General features: G+C 60.7%; 2 protein-coding genes across 2 annotated transcripts; one reads left to right on the forward strand and one right to left on the reverse strand.

Moving 5' to 3' along the window:
• Nucleotides 1-294: 294 nt before the first annotated feature.
• LOC148162960 (protein EOLA1-like) lies at nucleotides 295-5,763 on the forward strand. The gene is given in 4 exon segments (XM_088028608.1): nucleotides 295-1,527; nucleotides 3,617-3,763; nucleotides 3,872-4,154; nucleotides 5,031-5,763. Coding segments are annotated over 2 exon segments (477 nt in total). The 5' UTR covers nucleotides 295-1,527; nucleotides 3,617-3,763; nucleotides 3,872-3,901; the 3' UTR covers nucleotides 5,255-5,763.
• A 1,012-nt stretch (nucleotides 5,764-6,775) lies between these two features.
• LOC114202771 (heat shock transcription factor, X-linked member 3-like) lies at nucleotides 6,776-8,343 on the reverse strand. The gene is made up of 2 exons (XM_088028610.1): nucleotides 7,792-8,343; nucleotides 6,776-7,363 (listed from the first exon to the last, which is right to left on the reverse strand). Exons 1-2 carry the CDS (start codon nucleotides 8,278-8,280, stop codon nucleotides 6,776-6,778), a joined length of 1,077 nt encoding a protein of 358 aa, XP_087884736.1. The 5' UTR covers nucleotides 8,281-8,343.
• Between the last annotated feature and the right edge of the window lie 4,249 nt (nucleotides 8,344-12,592).

The following is a 12,592-nucleotide window of genomic DNA, read 5'->3' on the forward strand; positions in this document are numbered from 1 at the left end:
CCTGTTGAATAAGGGGGCTGCTAGGCTGTGAGAACACAGTCCCTTAAGGTGAGAATTTTCTCAGCTGCTGGCTGGGGCGTCATGTGATTAGCAGAACCACACCCTGAGTGAGGTGTTTCCCATCCCATGGGCCCTCCTGAGTCCCAGTGGTCCCCCACCCCTGCCGAGTAGAAGACCTGTTCTGGCACATGAGCCAACATTGGCCTCTTGTACCGGATGACTTTTTCTTCTCCCCCCCCCCCCCACCCGCCCCGGTCCTTGTGCGGGTGAAGAGGCCCAGACAAGTGGAATAGCGTTTCCTCCTCAGACCACAAAGCAGGTACTCTGCGTGGTGAGACAGGAGGGCAGCTTTACAGTTCCATCCCTCTAGGGGTTCCGCCCACACAGTTCAGTTCTCCTTGTGTCTTTGTGGCCCTGATGAGAAAAAGTTTGGCCAAGAAACTGAATGGCAGACATGAGGCAAACCTGCAGTCCAGTTATATACCCTCGAGAAGAAAGAGAAAGGGCCAGGCCGCAGGGGGATATCCAGCCTCCCTCGTGAATAATCCGGACCCAGCGAACAGGGCGACCCTTTGTCCCCCATCGGGCTGGCAGAGCTTAAGCAGAGTAAGGATGCTCAGGGCCGACAAAGGAGTGAGGAAGTGGAGCCCTTGTCCGTGGTCGGTGGAGCGTGCACAGGGGAGCCTTTGTGGAAGGCGATGTGCTGGCCTGTATCAGCATCTCAGATGTGCATGCTGTGACCCTCGCCGCCTTCTAAACGTGTCCTCTGCCAACGAGCGTCTGTGGTGGTGTCCTCTGTGGTGGCAGGAAGTGCAAAGCAGTCTGTGAGTCTCCGTCAGTAAGGGACTACTCAGCAAACTGTGGGACGGCCAACCACGGGATGCCACACAGACAGTGAAAGAGATGATAGATGGAGATGTACAGACATGAAGGAATGTGCCGGGTGTGCCCTTGATGGAGAAATCAGTGTGCACCCTGTGGAGACGTCCAGGACAGAGCTTACACCTACCTCGGAATTAGCTTGCCAGGGTGGTTGTATCAGACTACCACAGACTGGGTGGCTTCAACAACGGGAATGCATCGTCGCCCGTTTCTGGGGGCTGGAAGTCCGAGCGCAAGGCCTCGGCTGATTTTGCCTCTTCTGAGAGCTGGGAGAGAATATGTTCCGTCCCTCCCCCCCCGCCCCCCACCTTCTGGTGGTTTCCTGGCCGTCTTTGGCATCCCATAGCTTGTAGATCTCTGCCTGCATCTTCACATGCCTGTCTCTAAACTTCACCCTTTTAAAGGGACACCAGTCCTACTGGGTGAGGGTCTGCCCAGCTGAGCTCATTTGCATTCACAAGGTCTGTAAAGACCGAAATTCCTTTACGTATGAGGTCATGTTCTGAAGTGCTGGGGATTGAGACTTCCAACACACGAATTTGGTGGGGACATAATGCCACCCGTGACAACCTGTGAAAGCCCTGAGGGAGGGATGAACTTGGAGTGTTCCGGGGATGGAAGGAAGGCCTTTGTGGCTGCAGGGTGGTGAGTAGAGGGGTGAAGGGAGCAGACAGCGGGGGGTGGGGGGGGCGGTTGGGGGGCAGATCACGTGGGGCCTTTGGGCCCTGGCGAGAAGTGTGGATCTGTTCTAGACGGGACAGGAGGCCCCTAGAAGGTTGTGGCAGGGGAGTGACACGATGGATCACTCCTGTACCAGAACCACTCTGTCCTCGGTGCGGACCCTGGAGTGCTGCGCTCCAGCGGCGAGGCAGAGGGTGACCGGGAGGGTGCTCGAGAGGGCGGCGGGCCCTTGGGAGACTGAGGCTGTGATTGTGGCCGTGCAGACGATGGAGTCGGGTCGGGCTCTGAGTGGGTTTGGGGACCGGCGCCCACGTGATGTGAGTGCCGGGTGCGGGAAAGGGAGCGCAGGCGGCTGCTAGGTCAGGGGGACTGGAACAACAACAGATTGGTGGTAAACCACTCGCCGAGGTGGAACGGAAGCGGATTTGGGGTGGCGGTGGTTGGGAACCTGGGGCTGCTGGCTGTGGAAGGTTGAGACGAAGCGGGCATGGCCTGTGTGAACAGGGGCAGAGCAGGCGAGCGTGCGATGTGCAAGCCTGAGCAGAAGGGAACGAGAGGCGGTCAGCCGCGTCTGGGCTGTCCGGCCACGAGTCAGATGAGGACAGGACAGGCACGTGGCGGGTCGAGGGTGTGTTCGTGGAAGGTGGGGTGCGGTGCATGGCGAGGAAGTAGAGGCTGCGAGTATAGACGGCCGTTCTGGGGGGACTTCTGCTATGCACAGGTTTGGAGAAGGCCGCCGCAGGAGCTGGAGGCCTGTGTGGGGGCTCCCCCCTCACCCCGGGGGAGGGGCGGGGGGAGCGGTCCTTGTCCCTGCCCTGAGGGAGACACAGGTGTGGCTCTCGGCAGAGGGGACCACCTACTCCTGGGGGACGGGAGGGAGGCTGCCTGAGCAGGAGCAGGACAGAGCCAGGCGCCGGAGTGAGCCAGAGGGCTAGGCCCCAGAGCACAGCTGAGGGCGGCTCGGCCGGAGAGACAGAGGGAAGGCAGCGGGTCTGGACGTGGGGACAGGCAGGACGGTGCATTGGGAAGGGGGTGAACGTGAGGCAGCCTTGCTGGTCACGGGGCCTTGTCTTTGAGAGTGGATGTGGTTTCTTCAACAGGAGAATGCCGTTGAGGCCAGGTTTATGTACTTCAGGAACTGGGAGCAGAGATGAACCGGAGAAGGTGGTACTCAGGGGCTCAGGGTAGAGCCCCAGGCCCGATGATGATGATGATGGGCAGCCACTGTTTGTAACTGTCCTGTTAGGTGTCATGTACTGGGCTAGGCGCCCTTGGCACCTTGTCCCCGATCCTCGCAGCCACGCTGGAGACGGAGGCTCCGTGAGGTACCGGGACCCAGCTGAGGTTCAGGCCCGGGGCCCCGCTCTTCCCACTGCACAGCTCTCTCCTCCCGTGAGGAGGGCGGACCCCCCCCAATCCAGGTGCAAGGGCAGGGGGTACATGCACTCAGATCCCCTTGCAGTCATGGGCCATCTGTCTCTTCCTCGGCACCTCCTTCTCAGGTACGGAGTGAGGTGATGGTAGCGCTGCTGTAGCGGGTGATTTGAGGATTGAGTCCTCTGGTGTGTGGTTCGTGCCCCTCCTGTGTGCCTGGCATAGAGGCAGTGTGTGCGCCCCGGGACCAGTTGTTCCTGCTCTTGTATTTCCTTTCTCTAGGCTCGGGTCGGGGTTGGGGGTGTCTGTTGATAGTGGAGAGCAGTGGGGCAGGAAGGGGTCCGAGGAGGGTGGCACCCAAAGGGGCCGGGGCCATCTGAGATCGCGGGGCGCCCCCAGCGCTGAGCCGAGGTTAGATACCAAGGATTTGTGCTCCGCCGCCCCGGGACAGGAGCCCGGGGATCTGCAGTGTCTCGGCGGTGGCAGGGCCAGGGACCCGAGTGGGTTGGCAGGAGAAGAAGCGAGGCCCGGGACTGGCCCTGTCTGTGCTGGGAGGGGGCTAGAGCCAGCTTGCCGAGTCGTGAAACCCAGGGGCCCGTCCCCCTCTGTCGTCTCCTGGGGCTCCGTGGCCTCTGTTGTAGCACTGACCACGTGCTGTCCCGGCCGTGCCTTTCTCTAGCCGTCTGCGCCATCGTCCGAGAGCTCGCCCAAGACTCCGTCTGATGGACACGTCGTCCTGATCCCCGGCCCCTTCCTTTGGGCCTGTCGGTTGACTGTGTCGTGATAGGAAGAAGGAGCCAGGGTTCTCGGCTCCCCCACCGCCCAGGTCAGTAGGCAACCCCGGGGACACTGGGGCGAGGCCTTGCCCGCGGGTCATGAGCTTGGAGCGCTGGGCATGATGCTCATTGACGTTCGTGGTTCCGTGTCCCCGCAGGCCAGGGGAGTCCCCAGGAGCTGTAGGGAGATGCAGTTCGGCTGCCTCTCCTTCCGGCAGCCTTACGCAGGTTTCGTCTTAAACGGGGTCAAGACCGTGGAGACGCGTTGACGTCCTCTGCTGAGCGGCCACCGGAACTGTACCATCGCCGTCCACATCGCCCAGAGGGACTGGGAAGACGCCGCGTGGAGGAGGCTGCTGGTGGAGAGGCTGGGGATGGCCCCCGCTCAGATTCAGGCCTTGCTTCGGGAAGGGGAGAAGTATGGCCGTGGCGTGATAGCTGGCAAGTGATGATAGGCCAGATGCTGCTCAGACAACCTCCAGGGGCTAACGCCGCGGGATCTAGCTCGGGAGTTTTGTGGCTTGTTTTCTTTCGAACTGCTTGGTGTGTGAGCCGAGCGACACACCGTTCAGAGGGGCAGCAGGGGGCCGTGGGCTGGGGGTGGGGGAGTTGCCGAGGTCCCACGACCTCAGGGGGACCCTGCGTCTGCTCTGGGCCTCGGTTCCCATTTTCGATCTGAGAGGCAGGGACAGCTTCCGAGTCTCCACGTGGCACTGGCCTGTGCGTGTGTATGTGTAGAGCCGTGTGTTTGCGCGCGAGTGTGTGTGCGTCCGTGTGTGCGTGCGCGTACATGCGGCAGAGACCATGGGAGGCGGAGACCGCGGTACCCGGCGTGGGTTGGGGTAGCCTCCAGATTCAGGCTGTTGCCTGGCTTCGTGGGCGGATGCCCCACCCCCACCGTCCCCGCATCCCAGCTAAGTTCCCTGCGCCCTGGGTGGGTCAGGTCCCACCGCCGCACCTGCCACCTGCCAAAGTGCTCGGGGACCTGATGGCCTGTTCCCCCTGGCGTCTGGAGCCCTTCTGACCTCCGCCTGCTGCCCTGAGCAGTCTGGCTGGGACCAGCCCATTGCTTGGGTGTGGTCGTTGAGGACAAGGCCCTCCACTTCTTTGTCTCCGTCCCTCGGCCTCACCCGGAATTCCCTGAACAGAGTTTGGCACGTCGCAGATGCTCGGCCAGAGCGGCCCAGTGTACTGCGTGGCCCCTTGGGGAGACCCTCGTGGTCCCTGGTGGTTGTAGCTTTCAATAACCGTGTTCTCCGTCAGGCGGGCCTCGGTTTCTGGAAGGAAAAACCAGTGCGCGCTTCTCCTTGTGCACAGGGCTTGTTGACGTTGGGGAAACGTTGCCGTGCCCAGAGGACTTAGCTCCCGATGAGGTCGTGGAACTGGAAAATCGAGCTGTGCTGACCGGCCTGAAGCAGAAGTACCTCACGGCGCTTTCGAACCCCAGGTGGTTGCTGGAGCCCATCCCCAGGAAAGGCGGAAAGGATCTCTTCCAGGTAGACATCCCAGAGCACCTGCTCCCCTCGGGGCAGGAGGCCTGAGGGGCGTGCAGGGTTACGGAGAACCCCAGCTAAGTCATGACCCGTGAGGTGACCATCGTGCCGCAGGCGGGGACCGCAGCTCTGGTCTGGCTTGGCCCTGCCGCGGAGAGCGCTGCCGCTGCGTGCTGTTCGTGGGCACGGATTTCTCCGCTCCCGTGCGGGGGACGGGCCGGCGGGACTTTCCCTGTGAGCTGCCCGTCTGGGCTCCTCGACGGGCTCGAGGACTCGGAGCTTCAGGAGACAGGGAAAGCTGCCGTAAAGGCCTTTGCACCGCGACTAATTTGGGTTGCATAAAGAAATACGTTTTGGGGCGCCTGGGTGGCTCAGTCGTTATGCGTCTGCCTTTGGCTCGGGTCATGATCCCGGGGTCCTGGGATCGAGCCCCCTGTCGGGCTCCATGCTCCACGGGGAGCCTGCTTCTCCCTCTGCCCCTGCTTGTGTTCCCTCTGTGTCTCTCTCTGTGAAATAAATAAATCTTAAAAAAAAAAAAAACGCGTTTTGAGAGAACTGGTTAGTGTCTCCCCCGCTCTTTGTTCTGGTCAAAAGTCAGAGAGCGTTTGAACAGCGTCCAGGGGATGTTGTGGGAAGGCTGGGAGTGGGCACCGAAGGAAGGCCCGGGAGGGAGTGGCCAGCCACGGACGGCCCCGCTCACGGCGACGAGGACCTCAGCCTGAGAAACAGAGCGCCCATCCGTCCTCGCAGATGACTCTTGCTCTGTTGTGAAAGCGTCCCTTGGCCCATGAAGGGTGCGTGTTACACACGTGGCACGGCTGCTTCGTGTGCAAGGGAAGGATCCTAAATACAGCCCTGATGGAAAAGTGACAAGTTGTGCTGTTTGTTTTGTGGGAAATCTCTTGTTGTTGGCTTTTGTGTGTTCCATAGCGAAGGTTCTAGTGGTTGTTACCTATGAGGATGATGGGCCACCCCCGCCCCCCCACCCCGCCACCCCCACCCCGCCATCGACTGGAATGGCCTGTGTCTTCTGAGCTCGACTAAAGGGGTCCTACGTCCCTGCTTTTCGGTGGGCCTCCTTGGAAGGCCCCTGGCCCCCGCGCTAGAAGCGCTCAGCTGCTGATCAGAAACTCGCCCTGGCATCCCAAGGGGACCCACGAGGAAGGCCCCTCCTGGCTCAAGCTGCGCGAGCGCCGGAGAGGGGGGCGGCGCCAAGGTCAGGAGCGAGGCTGTTGTCTCTCCTGACCGGCAGGCGAGGCTCAGGCGACCAGATCTTCCTGGGCCTGCCTCAACACTCCCCAGCCAGCTCCTTGGCCGAGTGGGTGAAAATGCTGCCGCTTCAAAGCAAAGAGGACCCACGGGGGCCAGACCCGGTCCTGGGCCAGGATTCCCAGCCTCCTCGGGTTTCTCCGATGAGGTGTGCGTGGTGTCGCAAGTTAGAAAGAACACAGACTCGCCGTTGTCATTGTTTATTTACTCCTGCGGAGTTTTGCTTTTCTTTATTAAGGCCAGGAATAGAGTCAGGGTTCCACAATGGTGATTTTTATCTGTCGCCCGTGGCCTGTGAGCTTAGGGAACCGGGTCGTCCTTGAAGTGTTCACAGAGTGCACACTTGTAATCTGAGGAACCCTCCTCCTCCTCATTCTCACTGGGGGCCTCGTTTGGGGACATGACAGAAAGGCCAGCCAGCAGGATGGAATAGCAGGTGTTGTACAGCGACATCAGCAACCCGTCATCTGGGTAAGCCGGGAGGGCGGTGGGCAGCTCCCCCGCGCCGTCCCTTCTGGCAGTAGCCAGGGGCACAAACATCACATTCCTGGAGGTGCCCTCCCCACTTGGGCCACCCTGCTCACTTGGGCCATGATTTTCCATGGCACTTCTGGCTACGCTGCTCAGGGACCAGATACTGGAGAAGCCAAAGGACTGGGTGCCGCTGGGTCCCTGAACGTTTGGGGCTTCTCTGGGGCCCGCCTTGTCCTCGTTGCTGGATTCGCTGTGATGGAATCGTGGGGAACGTCTTGTCGCCGCCGCCACCTGCTTCTTTCTCTTTAGAGGTGTTGCACCGCTTCCTAGCCACCTGGTTCTCGGATCACCTTTCCTCTGAATATTCTCGAGCAGCACGGGCCTGTCTCGCTGGAAGTTGGAGTTGCGGTACATCTGAAACGAGATTCGTCCTTTTAGTCATTCTGGAAGGAAAGAATCGTGTCCTCTGCTGCCGCCGCCGCTGCCACGGCCACCGCGGCCACCACCAGGGCCACCACTACTCCCTGCCCCTCCCGCCCCCGAGGACATAATGGCCTAGATAATGGCCTAGCTCTACTATGGAGGAGAGGTCCTCTGAGGCTGCCTGCGAGGTTCCTTACGCCCTAGAGCCTGAGCTCACCAACGACACGGCGTGCATAGGTTAAGGTGTTCACGCACCTATCTGACGTTCCCTGGCTTCTGTCTAGGCATAGAGAAATACGTTACTAAAAGATTACTAAGAAATTAAACCCTTTCGGGAGATCCTTCATCTGGGTCTACTAGGAAGCTGTTGGAAGGACAGAAGACGGGGGCGGGGGAGACGCGAGGACTTTCTACTTTACCGTCATCCTCCCGTTCCCCGGGGCGCGAACCGAAGGGCTGTCTGGGCGTATTTTGCTGAACCCGTACAGGTTCATTAGGCAGATGAACCCCTTCAAGCTGTCAGTGTCAAAGATTCTCTCTGGGCCCCTCCGGGGAAGAATCTCCCTCTGGAAAAGCTCTTCATCGATGATCACGGTGTCGCCGTCGTCATTCCAGCGCACGGACGTGAAGGCGTCGTCCTCCACGATGCTCCAGAGCTTTCTCGGGAAGGAAAGCCCGAGAATGTTTTGTCCCACATTGGCGGCACCCAGGTTTGGGGCCTCTGGCTGTGGGTTGTCTTGGGGATCTGGATCTCGGCTCACAGCCGGGTCCTCGTGCTTCTCTAAAACCTCCCTGGAATCCAAATTTGGACCCAGGGAGGAAGTCGATGGGACCGCTGTGGGTGACTCTCCGTCACCAGGCGGAGCCAGCTTGACCGGGCGTATCTCGTCGGTACTCTGACTAGCCATGGCGCTAAGTCTAGATCAGGAGCATTTTCACCCCGAGACCGTCTCACTTGACTCTCGAGTCAGAAATGCCTTCGGCCGGTACAGGGGTGCCCCATATACACTGTCCCCCAAATTCTGGAGTCTCGTAGTCGGGCAACCGGGTGCCTGAGTCATCGCCCCCTTTATTTGTCATGTGATGTCACAAAGGCGGCTCTGAGCTGGTCTGGAGAGGGAGCCCTGGCCAAGTGTGGGGCAGGGGAGGGGTACAGGCCCCTAGCTTCTCTCTTTTCTACAAGTACACAAAAGTATGGTTTGAGTTCCCCAGGAAGGCTCCTGTCTACAACCAGGCACAATGCCTCCCGGGCCCAGGCCCTGGATGGGTAGAGAAACCACAATCCTAGGTGCACTCCCACTCCCTGAGGACCGGCGGCGGGGGGCGGGGGGGGACCTGTTGGTGGCCTCTCTGATTAGCTCAAGGGCCAGGCCCTGGTTAGCCCTGGCTTGGCTACCACCACGTCGGCCTGGGTCAGATGGGCCCTTGGGAGACTGTCTCTCTCAGAAGATGGCAGCCCCTAGCGGTCTGGTTGGCCTAGTCTCAGTTGGTAGCCCTCCCCCTTCTTCCTGCCCCCCCCCCGCACTTCCTGCTTTGGTCTCTTCCACCTGCTCCTGCTGGTTAGTTGGTCCTGCTCAGATGGGCCTGAACCAAGAACCCTGTTTCCTTGCCCCTGGGTCAAATTGTCCCCGGAGTAGGGCTGTGCGAGAGCAACGGTGAGAGCGTTGCTCTCGTTCCTCAACCTCAGTGTTACCCACAGCACCTCAGACACACTGCTAACCCAGAGCTCCGGCTTTGTCGGTGACTGGCCGCCGCCTCTGCCGAGCTTGAGGGTCTCCTGTTGAGCTCTGCTTGTCCCCAGATCTCATCCCTCGCCAGATCACGATGGGATTGTCTTTAGTCTCCGTTTGTTCCCTATAGGAACTGTCCTCGTGGCCCAAGATGTGCTCACTTTGGGGACACTTGTGCTCGCCCTTTGCACATGTCCTCCCGCGGACAGGCCGATTCAGCCTCCCTTGAGGCTGCCTCGAAAGCCCTCTCTCCTTTCTTCAGTGGAGTGGTTTGGCTTCAGCTCTCCCAGATTTCTGGCCACCCGCTTCCAAATTGGATCTCCCTTGGCACTTCCCCTTTTAATTACTTGATTTTGGGGTTCAGCATATAGTCTGTTCTGTGGAAACAAAGCATTTCACGGACCCACGGCCATGCCAGCCCTGCTCCCCTTGCCCCGAGCCCACCCCCACCCCTGACTCCTGTGGTCCCTCTCCTGCCATGACCTTGATGGTAGATACAGTGAGTAGTGTCGTTTGCTCTGCGGTTACTTTTCCAAGGGCCTGTTGTATACAGACTCACTCCCCAGGAAAACTCCTCCTTGTTTAGCTCGCCGTGACCAGAGGAAGCCAATATGCAGTATCTGGAAATAGAGGAGAGTCTGGGTGTGGGATGGGACACAAACCTAAATGAAAGTCATCTTCACCATAGATGAGAGGATGGGACGGTGGTTGGAGGGATACATGCTCCCTAGCCACCTGGACAGCTTTGTTCTCAATCTCCGCTCTGGTGCCATGGAAAGGCCCCCGCCTGCGAGGATCCTAGCTCCTTGAGCCAGCTCTGCCACCGAGGAGGGTCATTCGCCCTCTCTGAGGGTCAATGCTTTGTGTCTAAATGGGGAGCGCCAAGAGGGTTCGGGAGAGGGTCTCCCGGGGGGACTTTCCGTCCAAGGGCTGGGACCCTCGATGGAGCCCCCAGGTCTAGAATCGGGCTGGCTTCGTGGTCTCCGGGCTTCTTGACAGTTTACCAAGTGTTCATTCCAGAAGTCAGTGCGTGCTGTGGGGGCCTGCCACGAGAGGCTAAGGATTTACACAGGAGCTTAGAAAAGGGCCACCATTTAAAAGCCATTGGCGGCTTCTCAGAAGGGGGCTCCTAGAGTCTCTGGTTAAACAGCCCAGCTTCCTTCAGTTGCGTACCTAAGAATTTTCTCCTCAATGAGCTCTTTAAAGAACGAAAATGATATTTTGCCGTGGCCTTTGCGAGCCCCTGCGCTCTGCTGTTTACTTAGAGGGACCGGACCGTGGTGGGGGGGGGGGGACGTGGGAGCGATGACCAGCCGGGAACCCACAGTCTGGCGCTCCACACCGATCGGGCAGTGATTTGATTTGACTTGTTTTAGGCACTCTCAGGTCCTACGTCTGGTGTAGGACCGTTGCCTAACGTTCTTGCTCTCAAGTCCCCAAATCTCCTCTGGGGCTCAGCATCTAGGACAGCAGGCTCATCTTGTCCCCTGAAGAGGAAATAGCCACAGTGCCGTCTTCAGTCTAGTTGGAGGGCAGGATGGACATTTCAGCCTCCCTCAGCTAAGCCTTCTCAATCCCGGCATTTCCAACCCTAGGACCTGTGGCTGCCACTGCAGACAGTCTTTCTTAGACAGCTTCCATGCTCAAGACCCTTGGAGAGAAATGACTGCTCGTCGGTGCTCCAAAGGCCCCAGAGATGACCGGGGCGGGTGGCCGCCTTACGCGGGGCCAAAGCCCCAGTCAGGCGACTCGGCAGAGCACAGCTGAGGGGGCTGCGAGGACAGCCACCCCGAAGGGGCTCGCCACAGCTTCTGCGCAGCCCTGTGGCCATCGAGAAAGGGGCCGAGCGCTGGGCTATGGGGCCCAAGGCCCGGCGCCTCCGCCAAGCGAGCCTGGCTCTGTGGCCTTGCCTGCCGCCCCTGCCTTCGGGCCTCCGTCCTTCAAGCCGTCCGTTGCTCCCTGGGTCCCGGGAGCTGCCCCCTTCCTGGTCTCCATGCCCGGCAGGCACCGCCCTTCCCCTGCGGTTGGCTCAGGTCCCAGCCGAGGGGACTTTCTCAGCCACGGCTCAGAAGGAACGCATCCGTGGCTGGACACAAGCCGTGAGGCATACGTCGCAGGCCCGCCCTCTCCCGCCCCCCCCCCCCCCCCCCCCGGGCCCGCAGCCGCCAGCCCAGAGGCCCTCCGGCGGCTTTCACTCATGGTGTGTGGGGCACCAGCCCCCGGCCCCCGCCGCGGTGCCTGTCAGCACTGCTCTCTCATACACCTGGAGCTCCTGTCAGGGGCGGACCCCGAGCTGCCCCCTCCTGTGGTGCTGCCTCCGTGAGGCCCCCCTCTGGGGCCCGGGCCCCTTCAAGTCTCCCCTCCTGGCGCACCCATACCCGGCCCCCAGCTCCCACATGCAATCCCAGGCGAGATGCACCTGTCTCCCGCTCCAGACTAGGAAGGCGGTCCTTGAGGACAGCAGAGACCACCATGTGAACCTGGTCCCCGAAAGTTCTGTGCCCCCCAGCAGCAGCTGGGCGGGCTTTCGCGTCCTGGAAAACAGCTCTGTGTTGTAACGGGGCAGGAGGAGCCGTCGGCGAGGACACCCGCCTCACCGTGGCCGTGCTGAGCACTCCTGGGGTCTGGGCCATTCACTCGGGACCACGGTCCCTCGGGCAGGTATCAGGAAAGGCCCAGCCGAGGCCGTGGCAGGTGGGGTCAGGGGCCCAGGTTCCACCTGAGCAAGTGGAGCCAGGCCCTTCTGTCTGCCTTGAAGCCATGAAGCCTTCCCCCTCCCCCCCCTCCGGTACGCTGGGGGGGCAAGCAGCAAAGGACGCTTCCTGGTCTGGTGGTGTCACGTTTCTGTAGCGTCCGAGTCTCAGGGGACAAGGGGAAGCATGTCCTTAGAGGCTAAGCATGGCACGGGGCCGTCGGGTAAAACGTGCCTTTCTAGAGGAGCCACGTGCGAGCTTGGTTCCCAGCCAGCTTCCGTCCCTGGCTGTACACAGGGGGGCCCGGATTCTCCCGGTTCCCGCTGGCTGGCCCTGCGGCAGTCGGCCAGACGCGTCTCCTTCACGGACCTTCTCCCACCGGGAGCCGTGGCGTCACAGTCACTCCACCACGGTCTCTCTCTGCTGTGAACTCTGAAATTCGGAAACAGAACCCGTCTCCTGGCGCGTCCTGCCTGCTGGAGCCCCTGGAAAAGGAGGGCCACGTGGGAGGGAGAGGCAGCCTGCCGAGAGACAGAGACTTTGAGAGACTGGAGAAGCAGGGTTCAGGCCGTGTTCCCAAAATGAGCCAAACGGGTCCTGTGTGCGCGGGCCCCTAGGTGCTGGATTTCATCACAGCCGACTGCCTCCCGTCGGCTCCAACGGCCCCCGGCGCCCAGCTCAAATTTTCTTTCATGTTGACGATTGCCCCAAATGTAGCTCAAAGCGGCAGACTTCAGGCCATTCGGAGCCTGCCTGCTTGCCATACCCCACCAGGCCTCACGCCACGTCGGCTAAGA

Source organism: Eumetopias jubatus, unplaced genomic scaffold (assembly GCF_037043125.1).
Source record: "Eumetopias jubatus isolate StellerSeaLion01/CBP00866 unplaced genomic scaffold, mEumJub1_p1.0 scaffold_11, whole genome shotgun sequence".
Lineage (NCBI taxonomy): Eukaryota > Metazoa > Chordata > Mammalia > Carnivora > Otariidae > Eumetopias > Eumetopias jubatus.